Raw genomic sequence first — 25,410 nt, 5'->3', positions numbered from 1 at the left:
TGAATGTCATCATACTGCATACCTAAAATGTATCAATAAACTTAACAAGTAATAAAAAAGAAAAACAATCAGAATGAACGTCAAACTTTACAAAGAGCTCACTTCTGCCAAATTTAAATAATTCAGCTTAGTAAAAAGCTGTACCCAATGGAACATATTCATTATCCTGAAGACAAACATATATCTGAATCATAATTTTTGAGCTTCTTCAGAAGCTTTTCCTATAAAAATAAAATGTAATAGAAAATGAAAAAATGGAAATAAAGTGTTTGTAAATAGGGAAGGGAGGAGGGAATGAAGGGAGGGCAGGGATAAGGGGAAAAAATGAGAACCAAGACCTGTCATGGAAAGGTACAAGATCCCAATGATGAATGTAACTGTATACCAATGAGGAAAAAAAAAAAGATGTAATAGACCGGAAATGTGGAAAACAGTAGTAATTTCCACTTAACTACTTGAAAATAGAAATGATAAAGATGAATCATTACACAACTACATACAGAACTTTACAGAACCACAAATGCTAGCAGACAACCTTAAAACCACAAAAGCCCTAACTTAACAAAGGAGTTTTTGTTCATTTGTCTTTTGTTTTGTTTTTTAATTAAGTTTATAGGTACATTTTAGATACATATAATAATCATCACATTCATCATATGGAATTTGTAACTATACATGATATAGCCTGATTCTTTTTATCCCATTCCCCTACCTGCCCTTCAACCCCTTTTCCTTATTTAAAATGCTTTGTTTCCATGTTTTCCTTTTCTTTTTTTTTTCTTCCCTTCCTTTCCCCTTCACCTCCCTAGTTCCCCTTCCCATTTGAACATTTTCTTCTTATTTCACAATATCTATTACACATGTTTGTATTATTTACATTTTCAGTTTCTTACACCAGAGAATGCAATAGTTATACATGTGTGCCTGATTTATTTTGCTTAATAGTATGGTCTCAAGGTGCATCCATTTACCTAGAAATGTCTTTAGTTTGCCCTTCTTTATAGCTGAGGGGTACTTCATTGTATTAAAAAAAACACACACACAAAGGACTAATGTCTGCAATATATAAAGAATTTTACAAAATCATACCCCTAAATTTAAAATGCTAATCCAAGAAATGGGCATCTGAAAGGCATTCACACTTCTCAGATAAAGAAGTACAAATGGCAATCTATGAAAAAATGTTCAACATCACTAATCATTTGAGAGATGCAAAGTAAAACAATGCTTAGATTCCATCTCACTCCAGAAAGAATGGCTGCTATCAAGAAATGAACCAAAAACTTGCTGGTGGGGCTGTGGGGAAAAAGGAACCCTTCTCTGCTATTGGTGGGGGATTATACTGGTGCAACCACTGTGGGAATCAGTGCAGAGATTCCTCAAAAAACTAAAACTATACATTCCATTTGACCCAGTTATACCTCTTCTTGGTATCTTCCCAAAAGAATCAAAAGCTTCATACTATAGTCATATATGCACACCCATGTTTATAGAAGCACAGTTTCTATAGCTCATTTTTTCCTTTTTAATTTCACTGGTGGCAAATTTATCTGATTTGAACTTACTTGGCTTCAGATTCTGACCTGAACCAACATAAAACCGTTTAATGTCTTAAACACCTATCTCACTTATTGTGACTATTTATATGCTTTTGCTATCAGAATATTCATGTTTTTGAATATGTAGTGGGGAAATAACATAGAATAAGATATATCTACTGTATCATTTCTCTAGAGTCTTAAAAACAGAAACACATTTTAAATCTTAATCTTAAATACAGAAACACATCTGGTCCCAATTTGGTTAAGTTTTAAAATTCTTCATCAAAATTCTCAAAATTTCACATATAGGATATTTAAGAGGAAAGCTGCTATCATCCTTTTCACCTTCCAGGTTCCTTAAAATTTCAATCTGAGGCTATTTTCTGAGAGGGGAAACTGCAGTCTATTGCAAAGTGAATTTTTCAGTACCTAAGATTTTATTCATAAATATTCAACTACAAGTTCCCAAATGCCAGGCCTATGGAGGACAACTAAAGATACATTAGATCAAAAGGGCCAGGTCTCTCTACCTTTGAGCAATTTATCAACGGGCTGATGATGCTGATTCGGTCAAGACCAGCACAGAAGTCTTCACCATGATTTCCAATATCTACTCTGCAGTAACAACTTAGAGGGAAGAGCATATTGGGGCTTGCTGAGCCAGTACAAAATCAAGCACATGAGTAGGAACTAATATGCTTTCTAAAATCATCATCTTACCAAATGGCAAGTTGTCAGGATTGTTAACATTTGTAAAATTCATTTTTAAAATGGGTAATACATTGAATTAAATATCAGATGTATTTTTGTGTCACTTTGTTCTTAGTACTTTCAATGCATCACAAACCTTTCTGAAAGAATTATGTTATGATTAGTGAGACTGGGAAAAAATGGTGAATGGGAAAGGGAGGAAGTAACTGCAAGTTTTGAAAGATGAACAGGACAAGAGGGCCTAGACCTCCAGATCATTCATACTGAGGTTTCACAACACAGCTACCTTCTTCAGGAACTCATGTGAGCAAATGGCTACGAAACAGGAGCAGTTCTGTTTATTAAGCTAATAAGCATAAAATAAAATGTTATCTTAAGCTAATTCTGAAACACTAACACATTATTTTTTCTCCCTACATGTTTTAGTCTTTGGGGAGGATGTGTTGTTTCTGTATCAATTTTGAAATAATTTTTGTTTTCCCTCTTCAACTATCCTACCCTTTCTACTCCATATGGGCAGAGATTATATAAGAAAGAAGGCCAGAAAGGTATCTTCAAGGTAAACTTTATGATTTTTTTCAACCACTGTCACTCTGGTGGCCTTTAAAAGGTCTTTTCAGGGACCTTTTATCATCTAGGTACTGGTTTTTCTAGCTGTATGCCCACAGCTTGATATGTAAATGCTCAACTTAGCAAACCTAATAATGCTTTGCAAACTCTGTTCTGTGCTTCAATATATTTCAAAATGATTCTCTTCATCACCCTTGATAGGATTCCACAGCTAGGAATGAAATGGAACACACGCAAATATTCACTCTGGGGACATAGTCTTGGAAATAGCATAATATTTCTCCTGTAGGTAATTACACCAAGCACTAGTTATGCTTTACTTCCTCGTTCCAGGCTCTTAAAATTTTTTTCACAAATAGAGTATGTTAATCCTAAATTATAAGAAAAACAATTATACTGCTAAAGATGAAAGTAAAGCAAGTATTTCTGAATTAAAAACCACAAATTATAAATCTATTCACTAACCAAAAATCATATCAGACTCTTTGAGCCTGGTATCTGGTACTCTAGAAGGTGTCTGATATAACTTCCTTCCCAAGCAGGAATCTATTCTACTACAGTGTTCAGGAGAGTCAGTTAATCAGCTTTTGCACAGTAAACATATTACTCTATTAGAAGGCAGTTCTGTTTTAATTTTTTTTTTTGGTACTGGGGATCGAACTCAGGTCGTTGTGCTTGCAAGGCAGGTGGCAGAACCACTGAGCTAAATCCCCGGCCCATCTGTTTTACTTTTTTAAAAATATTGAGCAAGAATTTGACCATTCTCTATGAGTCCTAGTTCTGGACATGAGAATAGTTTGACTAATACCACATGGTGAGCTATGAACCTTGAGTCCAAAGGAGGAAACAAAGGTTGAGAAGTGGAATAATAGTACAATCTCCACTGTGTTGAGGCCAAAGTGAACAAATGTGTGCAAGTGTAACTTGTGAATGTTATACAGCTTTACAAGAGTTGGGGAAAACTGATTCTTCAATGGAGCATTATCCTTCTTAAATTGTGTTCTTTGCATGCTTGTAATATATCAGATAAGAAGTATTTGAACTATTTGTAGGAATGTTAGGTATGTTTTAATATGACGCAGAAACGAATAATTATTCTTAAAAAACCATACACATAGCACTTCCAGCTTGTACTGGGCTTGTAATCAATTAAAATTTCAGATTTCTTTACCTACATAATATGATGAGAAGCTTGGTGTCTCCTACTTTGTATTTTTATGATTCATTTAAACTTAGAGGCCAGACTTCGCATTTTTCCTTATAAAGTTTACTCTTTCAAATTTGAATAAATTCTCTTCCAGCTTTGTGGGATAAACCCACACACATTTAATAGAGCCACTTTTTATACCTCTGTCTAAGTTTTTGGTAATAATGTTGAGTAGGACAAGGCCAAGGAGAGAGCCTTCTAGAAAACTGCTAGGCACCTTTCACTAGGAAGTCTTTTGAATATTAACACATTTCAGCAATTTAGGACTGCTTTGTAATCCAGTCTACAGTCTTCGCATTTTGTTCACAGATATTATAAAATTATCTGTCAAAAGTCTTGCTAGAATCTAGATATGGCAGGCTAGCAGCACTCTCTTAGCCTATTTATAGCCAATCACAACTACACCAAAGAGAAAATAAGGCTGGCTTGTGTATCAGTTGGGATCTAAGTAGGCAAAGAGAAACACAGGAGTTCAGTGTCAGGAATAGGTTTTATGCATGAACAACTACGACATCTAAATGAAAAGTAGTAAGTGCAGGAATTAACAACGGCAGGAAGCTCTTGTAGACAATCGGGTAAAGCATGTTACTGAAGCCCAGGGGCCATGTCCCTGGTAGGGGATGAAGGCATTGTACAGGTCTTTCTGGAAGGAGCTAGAACACAGAAGAGCCACTGTCTACTTTACCTTCACAGCCCTCACCCCTTCCCTGAATACCCTCACCTCTTCTGCTCTCACACCCTGCTCATCTCAGTCACTTCTGAATCCAGGTAAGATTCTGGAAATACAGAAGCAGAGGAAAAACAGTCTGTAGCACTGTGTTTGGATGTGAGGCAGTAAGCAGGGCAATGGACTCTGGAACAGCACATGGAACAGTGGCCTTTATCAGGGAAACTGGTAATTCTTAGTTTTCATCTTTCCTATAGTTCAAAAATTATTAGAATAATTTCAAATGTTTCTAGAAATTAATAGTCTACATTTTGGGAATAATTCTTATTCTTTTTGAAAATTAGAATGATTTTCCCTTTTTGTTATTCTTGATTTCTGTTTTCCACAACTTGTCAAAGATTACCAAAAGTGAGACAAATATCATTTGCAAGGTCTTCCAGTATCCTACAATCTGATATTTCTGCTGTAGAAAACCTGAATTAATATATGAAGATTATGTTACTCTAACTTTTTCTAACTGATTAATATATACTTGGCTTTTTTCACTTATACTTGCTGGTTTGAACATAATTTTTCTTATTCTACTCCATAATGGTGGTGAAATAATGACAATGATCATATAGTTTTATCTGTTTTTTTTTTTTTTTTTTTTTTTTTTTTTTTTTTTTTTTTTTATCTATTTTTAGTTTTAAATAGTTAAAAAATAGCCTTAAAGTTGTCTGGTTTTGACAATCATAGTCCATACTGGATTCTGGTGTACTCTTTCTGTTAAATGATACCATTATTTTACATTCCTACTTAGTTATTTGTAACACAAGGTTCATTTTCTTTTACAAATGATTGCATTAGTGTATAGGTTAGCACAATTTGAAAATACTCCTCTATTTTTTTACCATGTGGGGGTTGGGAGAGAGAGATCTTAGACCTTATTTTACTAGGTACATGTGTAGTTCCTAGATTTTTTGAATCTCACTTTTCCTTAAGCCTAAAGAATATATTCAATTCTAAGCTTTCTCATTCTGATATATTATTCTAAGTGTCTTCTTATAAGCATTTCAATTTTCTGTCCATCACAACAAAAAACACTGAAGATAATCTCCATAATTTCTGTTTTGATATTTATGTCCTCACCACATCAACCATTTTTTCATGATAGAAACAGAACCTGGGAACAACTATGGATGTAGTAACTCTAACAAGATGCTTTACTCTTAGAGGTAAGCAAATTCTGTATTGAGGGGCAGTTTCAAAAGGCAGTGATCCTAGTGCCAGACTGTCTAGAACTAAAGATGGGCTCTGCCACTGTTTGGCTATTTTGATGGGAACAGTCACTGCCAACTAAGATTAGTTAGGATTAGTAAGATTATGGGATTTCCCTAAATCTTTCTGTGCCTCAGTTTCCCAATCTATAAAACAGGGATATTACTATTTCTTGTCTTAGGAATACTGTGAAGTATAATGAGTGCACATGTACAGGACTTGAATACTCATTTTACTGTTATTTTTTTGAGACAGGGTCTGTCTATATAATTCAGGCTGGCCTTGAACTAACTACATAGCACAGGTTGGCCTTGAATTCAAAGTGATCCTCTTGCCTCAGCCTCCACAGTGCTGGGATTACAGGAGTATGATTATTCTTAGTAGCAAAAATCATTTTAGTATTATATTAGTAGTAATGATATTAACAATATTAGTATTCTCAAACACCACACCATACGGTTGGTAGACTGCTTTACTGTAATTTTTCTAGGGTTAAATGATTCTATAGTGGCAAAAAAAAAAAGGAAAAACATAGCATAATCACATTCAGAAAGATCTCCAATCAAAAATACAGGAGTAAGCACACTACTTAGATCTACTTTGGGTGCATATATCCACATTTTGGTGGAGCTTATGAATGTGCATACAAACTATTATGCACACATAGATGGACATGCACATAGATACACAACAGATATAAAAGGACACAAATTAGAATGTGCTCAAGGGGATAAAACTGCATTGTGGGAAAATGGAATTAATGACTATTGTTAATTTAATCAGAATGCCCTTTAATAGAGGCTAGATGACTGATAATCAGGCCTTAAAATAGTACATAATGTAGTAAATGACAATTTTTTTTTTGGTACTGGGGATAGAACTCAGGACTTGCAAGGCAGGCGCTGGAACCACTGGGCTAAATCCCCAGCCCATGACAATTTATTCCATTATTATTTTAAATTAACAATAAACTCTTTTCAAAGTGAGAACAGAAAATCATCTGGGTACCTTCCATGGATGGAAGAGCCATGGCTTATATTTAAATAAGTTAAAATATTAATGACAAATCAAATGATGGGCATCAATATTTGGTACTTATTGTTTATACCCTCAGCTACTCTATTTTTATAACTGTAACTCAGAGGGCATAAAATGTATTCTGTTCACCTTTGTATTCTCCTCCAAGAATATCCTTATACCTTTTAAAAAGAAGGCATTCAACAGATAATTGTGTTAAATTGAATGGTTCATTAGTTCTCCAGTAATTGATGAATTTAAAAATGTACTTCTGATTCAAATCAGGAAAGAGTTATTTTATGGGTCTACAAAAACAACGCTAATTAAGACCAAACTACTGTTAGACCTAGACCAGCAATCAGTGTCCTTAGTTACGCCTCCCAAGCGCACCAGTGAAAATTAATCACAAATACTTTGATTTTACCTCTGTAACGGAAACCACACTGAGATGTCTATTTCCTGTGGTCAGAAAGGCCTGATGGTGATGTGCTGGAAAAAACTGACTTACTCTCAAAAGGATAAAACTGATACGCTGATGCCATAGTCCTAAAGGTTTATCAACGTATAAAAGTTACCTTCAAAATGATTACAAAGAAAAAATAGGAATACTGAAGGGGTGAGGCAGAATGTGCAGCAGAGGGGTTCTATTTCCCAACCCTAGGTTCAGAGAGGCTGCCAAATTCAGTTCAGCTAAGACCACGCATGAGGCTCAGGGTTTGTAAATGGGGTTCCCTTGTAAGGCATAAAAAAACCTGTGCTGCACTATGCTTTTACCTTTGAGTGAGAGACAGTATACAAGTGTTCCTTTCCACAAATGTTACGATATTGATTCACTTCTCTAATGTGTCCCACTTTAAAACTTAGTGAAATGGGGTGCAAATAATCATGTATACTATGTATGTGATAATACCAACCTGTTTAACTGGCATTAATGAGAGACAGTTCTAAAAGGTACCATATTATTTAGCTATTAATTATACTTCATCTTTCATTGTCTACTATAAAGGTGTTGGCTAGGTTAAAAATAAGGCAGTATGAAAACAGAACCACTAACATTAATCAGGAAGTTTCAATGTCAAAATCTCTGCTGTTTAGTACAAAACAAATGCTTTGCAGCCAAGGTATATTTACAAACATTTTGTACTGGCTTATTATCTGCCAAAACAGTGTAGACATAACCCTAGAATGGCATTTAGCAGTGTTTCCCAAGATGTGCATTTCGCCCATAATTAAATAAAACCAGAATGTCTTGCTATAAAATTACATACTGGTTGACAGTTTCTGAGACTAAATGATGGTGTTGCTACTAAGATAATTAAATTATCTTTATGATAAAAGATAACTGGTCACAAAACAGTGGTCTCAACATCTCTCAACATTAAAATCTGGGCATATTAAGTAATTTCTTACTTGGTGTGCTTAAATAGTTGGGCCAGTTGAGATGGTGGCTTAAATATTTCTTCTTATTTACTATTTCTTCAGAACTAATTTCTAAAGGTTCTAGATGAGCTGAGAGGTGGTTATTGCCTAGGGCTATCTGCTAGTTCTCCCTGTCAGCCATTATATTTCAGTTACTCCAAAAATAAGTTGGTGTAATTGGGAATGGTTTTAGGAGTTTTCTAAAAATGATCCATAACTTTGTATAAGAAGATAAGAAATGCACCACTTTCAACTAAAAGGTCCCCTTACATGTGCTTTAGGTATTGTAATTGATTTGGATGATGACAGAGTAGGAACTGAGATGAGATCTTCAGGTTTATGTTCTTGCTGGATAACATAACAGGTAGCTGGAAGGGATGATACATATCGATAATATACAAAGCCACAATGGAAAACCTGAGTCACATTTCAATCAAGTACTCCCAATAATTGGAGGGAAATATTCAGTGACTGGAGGCCTCATAGCCAAGTAAGATTATCTCTAGGATTTCCTGCTTTTTCTCAATATTGTATGTAACTTCTGTAATTTTAACGTAGTTTTTCTTGAGTCATAATTTCTATACAATTTCATTTCCATAGGTATTAGAATAAATTCATCGTTATCTATCTGATTTTAAATAAGTTTATCAAGTGAGAATATAATGACAGTTTTTCCAATTTCCTGGAACCCATCAGACCTATAATTCTGCTTTTTTAATATATGATGTATATGGAACATATATATTCCAGCATCCTCTTCCTTCAACAGCCAGATTGCTAAACTGAGATAGAGGCAAATATAATACAGACAGAGAAAACCACAGCCCAAACTCAGCAATCCTACAATGACTTCTGTGCTCAGAGGAAGGTGTGCACCTGCTTTCCACACTCAACCATTTAGCTAGCAATTTCCTCTCTTTGACTCTTCTGGTACAAGATCTTCTCAACTATCTCTTTCCCCTCAGCATCCTTCATCTCTTCTTATCTACTAGCAGGGCTTGCAAACATCTGGGCTTCCTGCAGAAGGGTTCCAAGGTGAGGGTCAAAATTCTCGAAGCCATCCTTTCCCCCAAACACTCAAGTTCAGAGATGAAGTCAGCGCTGATTCTTCTTTTTCTTTGCCTCTCACATCAACTAAATCATCATATCTACTCAAATCATCCAAACCCCTCTAGGACAGTATCTGTTTCTGCCTCCCATTCTGACTGTCAGATTCTCTGATCCTGGTTCTTATCTTCTTGCATGTGATTTCCACCGAGGGTTTCTACTCCATTCCATGCACAGGTACCAACAGCCTCTCTCCATTTTCCCCAAGTCTTCCAGGGTTCCTTTTTACTTGCAAGTATGTTTCTTTGCTCTGCACTAAACACTTCCCCTATCTGACTCAAAGGTGCACTCTATCTTTATCTTTCAGAAATCTCTTAGCACAGACTTCTGCCCTTCCCAACTTGACTTACAGCATCCACGTATCCTCATTGCTTGCTTTGTCTTTTTGTTTAATTTTTCTCATCTCTCCATTTAATTGTGCATAAGTAACACTTCAGTGGAGGGTGAGATATATGGATGGTGAGATATAAGGGAGGGAAGAGGTAAGTGCACATTGGCAATGGTAGTAACTGTTGGCCTCAGAGTCAGGGCTCAGCAGGGAAAAGAGAACAGCGTTACTTGGAAAGCAAATACTAAGAGGGCAGCCACTGATCAGCTCTAGCCAATTATTCTCAGAGAAAGGTTGACCAAGTGTATCCAGATCCTCTAAATTGTCAGGAGCAGTTAGAAAGCTGCATTTATTTGAAATCTAGTTTAAAAATATTTGGTACTAATGGAAATGTAAAATATGATACAGGAAAACAAAATTGTGGGTCAAAGAAAGTACCTCTCCAGTTGGAAGGTGGCCCTAAGTTTGCTAGTTTCCAGCTCTAATTGTTCCTAAACAACTCCTTCATCAATGCTTTTTCATGCTGTCCACCCTGTGCTTGGTCCCAGAATATTTCTGCTAATATGAGTTTCTGCCTTTCTTAGGGACATATTCACTTTGCGTATCATTCTTCACACAAGTGGAATTTCATCACTTCATTGCACGATTCTTCAATAAAATCACTTGCACTTTTTCTTTCCTTCCTTTCTTTCTTCTTTATTTTTTTTCCTTTTTATATTGTCTTTTTAAATTATTTTTATTTTTTATGTAGCACCAGGGATCAAACTCAGGCCCTTGTGCTCAAAAGTCAGGCAGTGGAACCACTGAGCCAAATCCCCAGCCCTCTTTCTTTCTTAACCTTTAATATCTGATCTCTGCAGAGACAGGATCAACTTTTTGAGGCCATGAGTTGTATTCCATAATTTCCTATAACCCTTATAATATCATCCTAAGCACATTTATGAATAGGCATTTTTATAAGGGTGTAAGATGTATCTTGGCAGTTTCAAAAGTATAGACATTTTCTAAAAAGGAAATATAAGCTCTCCTTGACAGCACTCTTGAACATCTGTCATCTTATTCAGCCACACATATATGTGTAGGAGTAAGCTGTCTTCCATAAGACTTCTATAATACTCACATGCCTATACAAGAAACTTGCAGTCTTTTATAGTCATCTAAAACAACATGACAGAGCAGACCAGTGTTGTAAGAGCACTATGGAGACAGATTGACTTGATTCCTACCTAAGCTCTAATACTGTCCACATAAGCTTAAGCAAGTTACCTAACTTCTGTGTCTTTTGCTTTCCTAATGTGTAAATGAGGAATGAAAACATTACCTACCTCAGAGGACAGCTGTATAGATTAAATTAGCATATACATACTATTTAAATTCTCAAATATCAGTCATTATTATCTGAAGTTAGATACTACGAATTACTTGCGTAAAACACTATTACATTTTAAAATCTACTTTAAAGAATACTAAATATTATTTCAGAAAAAGTACAGGTAGAACTCAGAGAAGTATTACTAGGTTTGTTCTTGCCCCTAGGGATAATCTAAAACACTAACACTGAACTTGGAGGTAAAGTATTCCTGTAGCACTGATCTTGGGTGGTTTGTAGGTTTAGTTCTAATCATCCTAAAAATATGTGCAGCCCCACTTTACTGGCATGAAGCACACATTTAATCATTATTGTCTGTTACAATAAGTTAATAAACCACTCCACTTGTCAATTAAACAATGTTGGTACTAGAAATCTTCAACTGTCAAATATCTCTGAAATGTACAGCTGAAGCTATGTTCCACTCCTCTTCAGAATACCCAACTACAGCAACTATAAAACACAGTGATCATTTCAGGAAGCACACTTTGTTGTTCATTTATGATCTGACTAATGTGTCACAAAATGAATGGAAACACAAAACATTACAGTACTTGCACCACTTAAGTAACTGATTAACTGAACAGTATTATACCTCACAAAAGTTCAAACCAAAAGCACTATATTTTTCTCAATTTCCTGACATCAGCAGAAATCTTTCCTGGCTAAATAGATCCCTTACAAATACCTGGAACAAATCCCAGGATTTCAGATTACTTTTCAACTACTTAAAGTCTACCCATTAAAATGGCAATCATGTCTGAATCAGGGTCTTCCCCAGGGTACAGCCTGGCTCCAGAGCCACAGGAAAAACGGAAGGATCTTTACAGTACCAAAAATGAGGGTGTAGAACGAGCTGAGGCGATTTGTTGTTCCTATTGCCAATTTCCTCTATTTGTGTATATGTGTGTGCATGTGTCCCTGTTTAGGTAGGTGCACATAACAGTGGTAAATACATATATGCTTAAAATAGTTCTTGTTTCTCACCAAGAAGGCATTTCTTGCAAGAAGCAAACCTATGTTTGAGAGGTCTACTCATTCACCACTCCCACTCCAGCCCACAGGACTGGGTTGGTGAGAGGCAAATGCTTAATTTAGGGCCTGGTTCCTGGCCCTTCAGAATGCTTAGAGCCTTCTTAGACGCAGAAGACAGCCAATGGAGGTAAAATTAACTACCCATGGTTACATTTTTTTGTTGTTGTTGGTTCCTACTAACACTACAAAAGAGTCAATGACTTTCTCAGGGGATGCCAACCTATCAGAATGGATGTGGCCTCAGGGCTGAGACAGTCCTGTAGGTCTCCTGCTGTGCCCCAAGTTGCAGGAGGGATCATGAGAGCTTAGGGATGCTGGCACAATTGTTACGACATATTAGAGATGTTGAGTTACAAGATTTTACTAATAGTAGGAAGTATTTCAGTGTTGTCCAATGAAGACAGATGTACTGGTGTAAACCAGCTGAATGTCACTCTTGCCTGTGGGAGGGCACTTCCATTGGATTTTCTCTGATGCAAGAGACTGTCCAGGTCTGACTTCTGTTTACCACTGTCTAGTGGCCTTTTGCCTAATCAAACTGATCTACTTTCTATTTATTCACTTGGCCCTTGGGAAACACATACTTATAATGGCCAAAACTTAGAATATAGCAGGCAATTCCAAGTCTCTCCCCTGCTGCCCACTTTCTTCAGTTCTCTTTATGCTTGGACAGATTAAGTGAAGGATGCTGCAATAAATTTATGTCTAAAACATCACCTACTTTTTGCCAAAGAACAAGAACATATTTCTCGCACATTCCTTTCTCAATCCATAATTGTGGTTCTCTCAGAGCTGCCTTTATTTCCCTCGATGAGATGGGTAAAGAATGGAAAGTACTCTTTCTCTCAAGGACTGAGAGGCAAGACTTTTCTGATGGCCACAATTGCATGCCAGGCTAGGAAGATTTGGGGTCTGGGTGGGGATAAGATGCTTCTTGAAGTACTAGGAGGTAACAGTTGTATTATAAATCCCAGGAAGGGTCTAAACTAAATTAGAAGTACTTTCTTGTTGGCTTTCCCTTTGGAATATGTACATTTAAAATTACCTCTTCAGATTTGACAACAGTATTAGTTCTAGGCAACAGGAAAATTTTTTCAGTAGTTTGTTGTATTTATTTTTTAAGATATATCAGGAATATTCTATTTTGTTAAAGAAAAATGATAATCAAATATGCGATATAAAAAATTAAGGAGACATTTATTTACTGGTGATTAATTGGTGATGGCAATTAATCCATTCTGCACATATTTATGTTTAAAAACTCAGAAGAGCCAGGCATGGCACACGTGCCTGCAGTAAGGCAGGATGAGGCCAAGCTTGAGTCCAGCTTGGGCTACAAAGCTTGTTCAAGGCCAACCTGGAACTATGTAGAGATCCTGTCTCAAAAAAATAATAAAACAGGGGGCTGGAGATTTAGCTCAGTGGTTCCTCTGCTTGCCTCACAAGTGCAAGATTCTGAGTTCAATCCCCAGTACCAAAATCAATCAATCAATAAATAAACAAACAAATACAAACAAAAACTGGGAAGCCTTTAGGGAATTATTCTGGAATGCATCCTATTGATGTTATGGCATCATATTCATGTGGTACAAATAATAATGGGAGAAGACTTTCTTGGCAAATTAGTTTTAGCATCTCTGATTCTAAAACATATATTTTTACTCAAATGTTATAATAACCTAAGTCTGAGTATAAGCTGATTTGTTATAATTGGAATTGGCTTATTGCTGTCATTTTATCCCCTTAAAATTATGACACCAGCATTCAAACATCTGTTAAATCATAGCATCTGTTTCATATTTGGGATGCATCCCTAGAAATTAGATGAATGTTCTCTTTAATGAATTCCGATTTAATAAGGAATCCTTTTATTATGACTGAAAGAAAATGAGGAGACAGATTTAGTACCTCTCACACCAAAATATCTCAAAGGTTCACAGATTTCTAAAAAAAGAGTTTAATAAAGATAAATAGTATATATTGAAAGTTAGTTGTATAATTTAGTGTTGTTTTGTATTTAAGTAACCATACATCTATTTATATATGTGTACACACATACACAAATTACCTAACGGGAAATGCAGAGGGCCCATACATACTTATTATTCAAGGAAAGGTTGCTTCTTTCAAACAAATTGTCTTACAGTTATACATTCTAGGAAATTCATGACCTCAGTCTGTTTACTAAGCTTTGTTTCCAGATCCAACTCCAAAGGCTCTCTGTCAGATCACCAGTGCTTCAGTCTGAACTGGTAGTTCACACTGACTCAGGCAGTTCTTTTTGGAGCTATTCCTTGCTGTCTTCATAAGTTTTTCTTAGAGTTCTACAGTTGTTGGTAGGCCTCCATTTGGAACTGAATTTGCCTTGCATGAGAAGTATGTCAGCTTAGTGTCAGACAACAAGGGGTTAGCTTGTTCTACTGTGTATATACATTACTGTTTCAGGCCTCTGAATTTTTATATTTTGAATTTAGATCTGACTGGGTTTTTAAAGGCTTCAGAAGTCCAAAATCTTTTTTTTTTTTTTTTTTTTTTGGTACCGGGGATTGAACTCAGGTCCTTGCGCTTGCAAGGCAAGCCACCAAACCGCTGACCTAAATCCTCGGCCTGAAGTCCGAAATCTTTAAAATACAAAGTTATCATAAAATTTAGAAATTTTAGCAAACAGTAGGTCATCTTAGTAAACTCAATAAATTACAAAGAATTCATTACAGGACAGTATCACTCACAAAAGAACAGGAAACTTTGGAAGACAAGATAGAAAAATGAGAAAAAAGAAAGTTTAGTATAAGAGCTTTTCAATCCTTCACTATTTACTGTATCAAGTGAGAAACTTTCTGTGATTTCCTGGTGCTAAAAGACACTTCTGCATACCCCTTGAAGCAGGAGCAACTTGGGAGAGAAAGCCACCGTTTACGCCACCTCAGCAACCCTGCTTTGGGCACCTTCCTCCCGAACTCCTCCTCTACCCACTTAGGGTGAGATTGTGAAATTAATACCCAGGACACATCCAAAGCACAAGTAATCAAAGCTATAAAATCAAAGGTTAGAACATGTCATATGAGCTCTTCACTAAAAAAAAAGAACAAATAAAAAATAAAACATCAACTCCTATTTAAAAGTAATGCCTTGTACAGATTTATAGGTGATTTAAAGGTCACAAAAGAGGAAAATGACCCATGTTATTCTTTTGGGCTGATTCTGGACCTAACCAATCTGAAACCAAAACTGACCCTATTTTAAAATACTACCTGTGAAAATGATTTTGCAATCTTCCTAGGTAACCTTTTTCAGTGTTTAATGATGTTTAGTAGCAAAAGTTCTTTTTCTTAAAAGCAAAGGTTAACCCTCTTTGTGGACATCAGATATAACATTTTATAGTCAAAGGCGAAACAGTTCAGTTTAAGGAACACTTCTAATTATTTTGTGACTTCCACCTCTGCAGAGCTCAATATTTTCTTAGGAACTTGCCTCTGCTAGCTGAAAGAGTGCAGACTTTCCACAGCGTTTTACAGGCTCAGCACCACCCAACTTCGAAGTGTTTGAAGAGATCTATATCGAAAACAATTCACATAAAGAATATTAATTTGCAATACTAGATTCTTTATCATTTATACATGTTTAAGAATTCTCCTTATTTTGTGAGACTATTTTTGCTTCCAACTTCAGTTTTAACAGAATTTCCAATCTTTACTTTTTCCTTAGTTAACTTATAGAGTTCAATCCTTCTGAAGTTTGGAATATTTTCCTCTAGCTGGGTTTTCACTGATAAATGCCACTTCTACATTTCCTAGACAGGTTGAATTCAATTACTCACCTTATCACAGAATAAGAGAAAAGAAACACATTAATATCACTGACTCAGTGACTTAAGCATGAAATACTGAACATAGACACCAGTCCCCTGAATTGAGGTTGTACTGTATATTAGAAGAGAAATGGCCCTTTGGCCAGACAGACAAGACTTCATTACTTTCTACTATGTGGACTTACACAAATAAGACTCTGAGTCTCACATACTTTACCTATAAAATACAAATAATGCCTTCCCCGTATTACATTGTGAAGATTAGATTTCATGTTAAGTGAGTAGCAGTGCTGAGGTCATATTTATGCCTTCCATATATAGTACAATTACTAGTACTAATGACTGATTAACACTAATAAACACAAACCCTTTTAATACAATTCTCAAAATACTGAAATTGAACAGAATTAAAAACAAATATCTGAGGACAATATTTATTAAATTTAATGATTTGTAGACTACAAAGTTTGTTGTACAATCAGAAATTACTTAAGCACAGCAGCTGGATGGTACTGCAGTTCGCACCCTTACTGTTCTTGTAGCTCTTCCACTAGCTCCCTCTGCTGTTGCTTTTGATACATAGATTTGCTTTCCTTAATTCTGTGTTTACTTACTACCCTATTTTGTGCCTAATGCAGAGTGTGGCATCCAAGAAGCTCAATGAAGAACTACTGATGACACAGATGCATTATCCACCTCCAGGTTAAAGCGCAGCTGCCTCCTGGCAGCTTTCAGAAGGAACCCTATGTTCAGTAAGAACAATTTTCCTCATTGCCTCTGGGAGGATTTTTACCTATTTATAGGTACAGGCAGTGCAGGATTTTCAATGCTGAAGATTGCTGGAAGCCTGATTTCCAGAGAGGCAAGTGTGGGAGGTTCAACCTATCTTAGCAGTCCAATATTTCCAGAATTTTCTTTCTTTTCCTTTTTTTTTTTTTGGTACCTGGGATCGAACTTGGGACCTTGCACTTGCAAGGTAGGTGGCGGTGGAACCACTAAGCTAAATCCCCGGCTCATTTCCAGAATTTTCTACCAATAACATTTTAATGGAATGACTTAGCAGTGAGACATGTTTCCTAAAAATGTCTTGACTTTTTAGTTTTTTTTTAGGGTGGAAAATTGGACCTATGTTAATTCTGATGGCTCAATACTCATCTGTATTTCTAGCAGCTGATGTTGCTAATCTTTCTTTTGGGAAACTCTTCTGTGGTTCTATTATTGCAGGGTCCTGCTTCTCAGGTCATTTTTTGTTACTCATTTTTGCTGGCCATTCTTTCTATAGTGTTCCCTTAAATGTTTGTTCATGGCTATGAACAAACTGGATGGTGCTTAGCAATCTGTTAACTTCACTATGGTCTCTATTTTGGGAATTATGTATGTTCATATAAACAGTATTCATCTGTACAGGTTAGCAAAAGGATGGGTCAAATGGAACAGTAGTCACAGCAGAAGTGCTAAGAAAAATTGTCATCCTGGATATGAAATGCAAGCTAAGGCTGCCTATGGGAGATGAACACAGCAAGGAAAAAGGTGGCATAAATCAACTTAGGTAATGGTGGAAGTCTTTTGCAATTATGAGGGTTATTATAAACACTGTAGTTTAGGTAAAAATGACCCGTAATTGTTGAATTAATAAAATAATGAAAGAACAAATGAACAATGAAGATGACTGATTTTACTTTTAAAGAAGTATTAATGACTCCAATAAAACACATAATATGTTCACCGATTAGTTGCCATGTAAGTATATGGTGTTTTGATTGCGTGTAATATTCCATAACATATTGAGCATTCCATCACAAAATTTAGTGCTTTAAATTTGGACTAACTACCCACATCCAATTGTGACAAAACCTTAAATTTTGTAAGATTATGGTTGTACTTACATCACCAAGGTAAATCCTAAAGAAAGTTTTAATGTCCAATTCTATTTGTCTAAATCATTTAAACTGTCTTTAAAGTAAATATGTAATTGTTCAACACAAAGATATACTCTAGATTTAAGAGCCACACAGCAGAGAAGTCATGGCTTTTAGACGTGATAAGTAATGGGAAACAATAGCTTTCTTCTGGCATTATATTTGGTAGGAAGTCCAAGTTATATCTGGATGAAATACTATTGTCAATAAGAAATGGGAGACAGGCTGAAATGAGGCAGGAGGCAGTCTCTGCATTATATTTCCTCCCAGATCCTATAAAGCAGATATATTACTTTCTTCTCTTTAATGTAAACATTCATAAGGAACACATCAACAAAATGTGCTTTATTGAGTTTCATGGTTCCTTCCATACAGGTTAACTTCAATGGACTTTAAGATGATAAGATTTCGTTAGAAGAAAAAAATGTCCTTCTTAGCTTGCAAAGACAGACCTAGGACTTGATATATATATATATATATATATAAAATTCAACTTGGAAATGCTCAGTACTTATTGTTTTTTAAAAAGGGTATTTCTTGGATAAATTATTTTATAATAAATGACCTATTTCTAAGTGAAGATATAACTAAGTTTCTTCCTAGAGTTTGTAAATAAAATTAGCACAAATGGTTTCTAAGAATTTTGCAAGCCTGGTCTTAAAAATAATATTACAGACTACACGTTTTAAAAAGTAAACTGTTTCCTAAATTATAAGAATACTCGCTTCTCTCTAAATAGTTGATAATAGGACCAGGAATCCCCTCATAAAAGGGATAGGAATATACAGCAGTCCACTGGGTAATTTTCAAGTATATACCCACCTCTTCCTCTATTCTACCCTCTCCCTTTGAGGCCACTGAAGTATGAAAAAGTAACAACAATAATTTGGAGGTTAAAAATAACTATAATATCATTAATTTTTTTGTTTTTGTTTGCTTTGTTTTTTGAGGCAGGGTCTTGCTATGTAATTCAAGCTGGTCTTGAGCTCACTATGTAGCCCAGGCTGACCTTGAACTCAAGGAGATCCTCCTGCCTCAGTCTTTTAAGTGCTGGCTCTAGAGCACTGGTCTTAAACTGTGGTTTCCTAAAAGAAAGCTTGTAAATATAAATTCTGAGGCCAAATTTCAGGATTAATAAATCAAATTCTGGGAGTAGGGCCCAGAAATCTGTGTTTGAACAAACTTTTTCGGTGATTCTGATTTTGTTGTTGTTGTTGTTGTTTTTTTTGTACCGGGGATCAAATGTGAGACACCTTGAGCTTGCAAGGCTGGCAGTGGTACCACTGAGCTAAATCTGTGGCCCTGATGTGTTTTAAAGTTGGAGAATCTTTGCTATGGACTAATTAGAACAAAAATTTCATGAGTCTATTTTCTCAAAGGTGATAGTGTTTTATACAATAATTATAAGCGCTTTAGGGAGATCATCTCAGTAATTTATCCCATTTCTATTGCAGTATGTATGTGTTTGCTGACTTTAGCAGACAGTTCATCTAGTTAGCTCTTGTTTAGCCTTATTTAAACCATCCCAGTATTAGTCTGACAATATGGTCTGATAATAAGATATTAGATATTGAGACTTAGGATTGTTTGTCATGAGAAAAATGACTAGAGTATATATCCTTAGAGAACTATAAACTTCTTAATATGACACATAAAATTCACAATAATAATGTCCTAATTTAATTTGCTTAGAAATTATGCAAAATATACCTATGAAAAGCAATATCCTGAGAGTTTGAGGAAGAGGAGTACACTGAATTCCAGGGCATAATAAAATTATGTTTTTTTTACATTATCACTTTACTTTAGCATTTCATCATGTGTGCCTATGTTATAATCCACTGAAATAACTCCTGTGAAATTTGCACATTAACAATGTTAAGCTTCCTCAAATTCTACATGCACTTCATGTCAAAAACCAAAAGTCAAGCTGGGCGTGGTGGTGCACGCCTGTAATCCCAGCACTCGGGAGGCTGAGGCAGGAGGATCACTGTGAGTTTGAGACCAGCCCATGCTACATAGTGAGTTCCAAGTCAGTCTGAACTACATAGTGAGATCCTGTCTCAAAAACAAACAAAGAAACAAACAAACAAAAAAATCCTAACGTCCCAGGGACAAGTGCTGCCGAGCAGTGGGACAACATGTGGAGCATCTGGAGAGATCTCCATGTATGAGTCTCTCTCAAGTGAGTTCTTTTCTTTCTTTAGGAAAAAAAAAAAGCTTAGTAAAATTAAGAGACAAGGACCAAATCTTCTCCTTGAGAAGTCTACTGAGCATCAAGGACAAATTACTTTGGTTAAGAGAGGCACAGAATCTCATTCTGCAGATAGCAGCTATTATATCATCAAACTGGTCCCTCAGAACTGCTCCAGGCCACCCAGGTTTCCTAATGCTTCTGATGATGGCATCTCTTAAATACCACTTAATCATGCTGTTAGACATGCACCAACTCCAGCAGGGATGTTCCACACTGACATTTTACATTAGGTTGCATACTCCTAGTAGTTAATACATATGCAAATATCAGGTGTGTCAAAGATGAGCCATTACACCTTTCTAATATTCATGCTACACAGTGAAGAATTAAATCAAACAATATATGGCAAATAAATTCTATTTCAAAGGAAATGCTTCTGCAAAGTTGGATGGTCCTGGCTTGGACATCAACATTAAAAATAATTAGCACAACAGAAGTCTTTTTTAACTCTTGAAAAACTTACTAGCATCAGAATTGGTGTCAACAACTAGAGAAAAACAAAAGGTGCTATGAAAAACTGTTTACCCAGACGGTGGAAATAACAGCCTGTATATCAGAATAGAAGATTATGATAAAATCTTAATTTATTCAGATTCATCAAGCAACTTGTTCTTTATGAAATGATAATATTATGTATTTTTCTTATCAGTTTTATATAGTAGTCTGCAGTAGCTAAGCCAAATACTGTGGCAGAGATCCCTAACTCATAAGCAGGTCAATTGATGGTACAAAGTCAGTGGCTGACACAAGTGTCCCAAAAGGAAGCAGAATTATTATTATTTTATTTTTTATATTTCTGACATATAGCTGAAAGTAATTTTTTCTCATTTTCAGAGTAAAATGCTAGGTTTTCTCCTGCCAAAAGGATATCATTTTACATTAATCTATTTAGCACTCTTTATTCAAATGAATAAAAGTGATTGGATATGTCAGTATTAAACAGAGTTGTCCTGCTTGTCATTTTTTCTCAATTCTATAAAACGTTGCTTAGTTTTTGATATGTATTTTTTGGTTGGGATTAATAAAAAGGAAAAAGGGGAAAGAACTAAAGCAGGCAGCATTTTCATGAACTGTATGCATTTTGTTGTCATATAGTGCTCATTTGGAATGAGCATATGGTTGAGGCCAGGACTTTTCTGGCAGAAATCAAGCATATCATATTTGCCCCTCAGCAACTAACCAAAAAAAATACTCTGTAGTGTCTGTGTGCTCTCTGTCTGGCAAACCAGAGATTGAAGATCCTGCCAGAGCTGACCAGATCTAAGCCTGGGATTAGACACTAATAAAAATACTGGCTGCAACTACATCACATCAAAAGTTAGGTGCTGATGATTTAACAGATCTTGTTCAACACTGCAGCTGCTTTGAGAGAGTTATTCATGAATTATAGCATCTAATTTTGGTATTGGAAACATTTAATCAATTAGAATCCTATAGTTTTCATAGTAAGAGTAGTTTTTCCAAGCTTTTAAATTAAAACTAGGTAAAATGAAATAAATAAATTACTGGTAAGTGCCTATTCTGAATGAAACCTTAATAAATTCTTATAAAATGGGCATAAATCTAGAGCTGATCTGACTACAATTATACCAAAGCCATAGATATTCTGTGTATTAAGTTAGTAATGGCAAGAGTCATGCCTTAAATTGATTGTAGGTCATTTGGAACTCCATTTCAGTATTTTCTGAGCTCAAGTTTTCAATAAATATCAAGGGGGGGTTACCTCTGCAAACTGAAACAAGGCTGATGCTTGACACTGTTTTGTAGGAGCATCAGGGTGGGATGTACTTGAAGATATCTGAAAGGAAACAAGTAATTTTTAATGTTCAAGGACATTTTCCTTATCAGGCTACTAGACTGTCATGTTTCTACTGTAGAAATGGATAAAGATTAAGACATGAGTCATCACGCTTGATTCCTTGTAGAAGGAAGTATAAATGATACAGGAAGACAAAGGCCCTGTCTAAAACAGAGGATTGCAAAGAATAAAAAGTGTCTGGCTGATTTCCCATGACCCTTTAAGGGGATCAGGTATGTATCAAACAGCAGTTAAGAAGACAAGCTGGAGGCTGCAAGGAAGGTCAGTCATTCACTCTCCTCCCTGCCTCACTCCCTCCAAGCTCTCCAGGAGGCAGCTGTGAGTTGGTGCAGGGAAGCACATGCATGTGGGTCCCAGTATCTGAGACTATGTCTTAGCTCTGCTGCTCACCAGCTACATGACCTTGGGCAGCTCAGCCAAACTTTCTGAGACTTAATTTTCCCAAATGTAAATCGATGATAATTCTCATTTTATAAAATTATGGTAAGAAAAAAAAAGTCTGCTAGGCAATAAACGCACTTAATACTAACAAAAGTTACTTAAAAGTGACTTTTAGAAAAATCAGAAAAACTGTAAACCATGTAGTGTGATATGGCTTCAAAACAATGTTTAGGCATGACAAAGAATTAGCAGAAATACTGAATTCTTTATTTTATTGACTCGTGAAGCCATCAAGAAAATTTTAATTCTATGGTTCTTTTGAATCAGACAGATAATCATTCTTAGCATAGCAAACTAGATATAGATACAACTTGACCAAGTGTTTTGAAGATATTCAAGAGTAAAATTAAAGCTGGGGATAAGGTAGCATGCCTGTAATTCTAGCACTCTGGGTGAAAGATAATTTTGAGCCTAGCCTGGCAACTTTGTGACTTAGGAAGACTGTCTCAAAATAAAAAAAATTTAAAAAGGGGGATGTGGTGGGGATATAGTTCAGTACAAAGGCCCTGGGTTCATTTCCCAGTACCACAAAGTTTTTAAAAAAAAGGAACTGTAAAACTCTACTTGACCATACACACTGTAATTTCCAGTGAACATCATGTGCAAGTATGAAAGACTAAGTGTATGAAGCCATGGGGATTTCCCTGAAGTACTGGGAAGTATAAACTCGGTAGGTCTTCCTTCAGATATTACTTTTAATGCCCACTAATCCTCCATAAGAGAAAAAATAAAACAACCGATGTAAAAAGAAACTATGTCATGGCAGATCTTACATAGAGGTAGAAAAAGGTAGATTATGAATACTGTGAGAAGGTATATATTTTAATATTCTGGTGCTATCACCAAGGCATTAAGGAATACTGTAAACAGTCTCAAAGGACTGGCCTGCTACGCCAGTACCAAAATAAATTCAAAACTAAAAACATGGTGCTCCTTACAAAACTGATAGGATGAGCAAATGCGAAGAAGGCAGAGAGTGGGAGAGAACATCTAATGAAAGACAATTCAAATGAGAAAGGGAAGACCAGATGGTTTAAACTTTAAAAAAAAAGTCATGAGAGCTCCTATCAAGTTCCAGCATAAGTAAAGATATTTTGGGAAGAGTTTTAACCTCTAGACTTGTATCAAGGATAATGTGCTCAACTACATTATGTCTCTGAACCAGTTTTCAAAGGAACACTGAGGAACAGGTCTGTCCCATGCCAGGAGACTTTTCACTACTGCTTCCTCATGCTATAGTTTCAAGTAAAAGAAGAGAAAAAAAATGTACCTTTCATAAAAAGAAATGAATAGGCAAGAGTCATGTGCTGATTCTGTGTTCCTGTTTATCAAATTAACATGTAATAAATAAGTTCTAATAATAATTCATTTGTATTTTTAGCCTTACAATCCACAAATAAAAGTTAATGATGAGGTTTAATTGTAGAAATATTTAGTATAATTTAATAATAAGGTATGATAAACACAGTTATTCCTGAGTTAAGAATTAAGAACTTTGGAATTCCAAATATTTTTTTCTAAGATTTGAGCCTATTGTCTGATTTATGGTTAAGTGAGCTAAGTCAAGTTCTTCACTGCTCTCTGTCATCAGCCCAAATTTAAGCCTGCTTTACAATTTCCTCATTATTAGGTATAAACTGCAACACATTACCTCGGCAAACTGAAACAATGGTGACTTCTGATGCAATTCAGTGGATTCGGAAACATCAGGCCTACAAGTGCCAGCAGGTATCTGAAACAAAGAAAGGTGGCATGAGGCATCACAGGAATAGCTTCTGGAGGGCAAAAGAAGACAAATGCCACCTAAAACACTTTCATCTTAACAAAGAATGGTTTTATTGCCTCTAGATTGAGGCAGTACTAGGCAATACTGTAACAAAAAGTTACTGTGCAACATTTTACACAAGTGACCATTCAACTGCTAAATAATTCAAGAAAAAGATGGACAGCATCTCCCTCAAAGAAATGTCTATGAAGATGTCATTTTATTGTTTGGCTCTCTGCCATCACATCCAACAAATCCCCACTTATTTTCTGTCCTATTTTCTTAATATTTCTTACTAACCTGGCTACATGAAAACACAGGTAAGATCCGACAAGACTCTTTTGGGAAAATAAACTAAAGTCAAATTCTTGTTTTCAAGTACTTATAACACAAGTCCTAATCTCAGGATGGCTGGTATTTATTTAAAAGCAATCTGTCTTGAATTAAGTATTTTCTATTATTTACTATTTGTAAATAATTTACTATTTGTAAATCTTGTTTACTATTAGGTAAACATTTAGCCTCCTATCTTGATTATATCTTCATTACTGACAACAGTAATTGAAACAGCACTTTAATCAAGTGTTTTTCTCAGGATACACACTTCCTGTTTTACCTCCACACTAGAACTGGTCTATTTCTGCATTTGGGTGACGTAATCACTTTAACTATACTGTAAAAAATCATAGGATTCACAAAATACTAGAGAGGCAAAGATTTAATTATCTCCCTGATCTAAGATCCTCTCATTTTACAGTTGAAGGAACTTAGGACTAGAGAGCTATGCGACATCCTCCCCATTATGCAACAGTCCCCTTATTCTTTATTTAATACTTACTATCACAGATATAAATATTTGTTTATTGTACATCCCTTCCACATGTTTTGTCTAATATAAAATTTCCAAAACTCTCTGGGTATAATGTAGATATTTAATAAGTATTTGCTAAATGAACTAATGAAAGTGGACAAGATGTATTTTAAATCCAAAACAGTATGTTCTCTCTTCATTTTCCTGAACATTCAAGTTAGGCTGTCTATGAGGAAAGAGTTGTCTTTCATTTTGTTAAAAAATACATTTTAATAACTTGTTTCTGACTAAAAATATCCAAATTTACCATTAAGCACTTGAAAAAGAGAAGAAATACCCCTATGATGTCACCTACTAAA

At 35.6% G+C, this 25,410-nt stretch overlaps 1 protein-coding gene across 13 annotated transcripts in view; it reads right to left on the bottom strand.

Annotated features, from left to right (window-relative positions):
* Bbx (BBX high mobility group box domain containing) overlaps positions 1–25,410 on the bottom strand; it is a 263,754-nt gene that overhangs the window by 38,626 nt on the left and 199,718 nt on the right. For all 13 annotated transcript variants that reach the window (XM_033768113.1, XM_010630160.3, XM_033768116.1 and 10 more), the window contains 3 exons: positions 24,127–24,207; positions 21,939–22,013; positions 15,703–15,783 (listed from right to left, as the gene is read on the bottom strand). In XM_033768113.1, the coding sequence (XP_033624004.1) occupies positions 15,703–15,783; positions 21,939–22,013; positions 24,127–24,207 (237 nt within the window). The remainder of the gene's footprint in view (positions 1–15,702; positions 15,784–21,938; positions 22,014–24,126; positions 24,208–25,410) is intronic.

Source organism: Fukomys damarensis, unplaced genomic scaffold (genome assembly GCF_012274545.1).
Source record: "Fukomys damarensis isolate Sample0158 unplaced genomic scaffold, DMR_v1.0_HiC HiC_scaffold_24, whole genome shotgun sequence".
Classification (NCBI taxonomy): domain Eukaryota; kingdom Metazoa; phylum Chordata; class Mammalia; order Rodentia; family Bathyergidae; genus Fukomys; species Fukomys damarensis.
The sequence above is the reverse complement of the archived record's forward strand: the minus strand, read 5'-3'. Positions and strand labels throughout refer to the sequence as shown.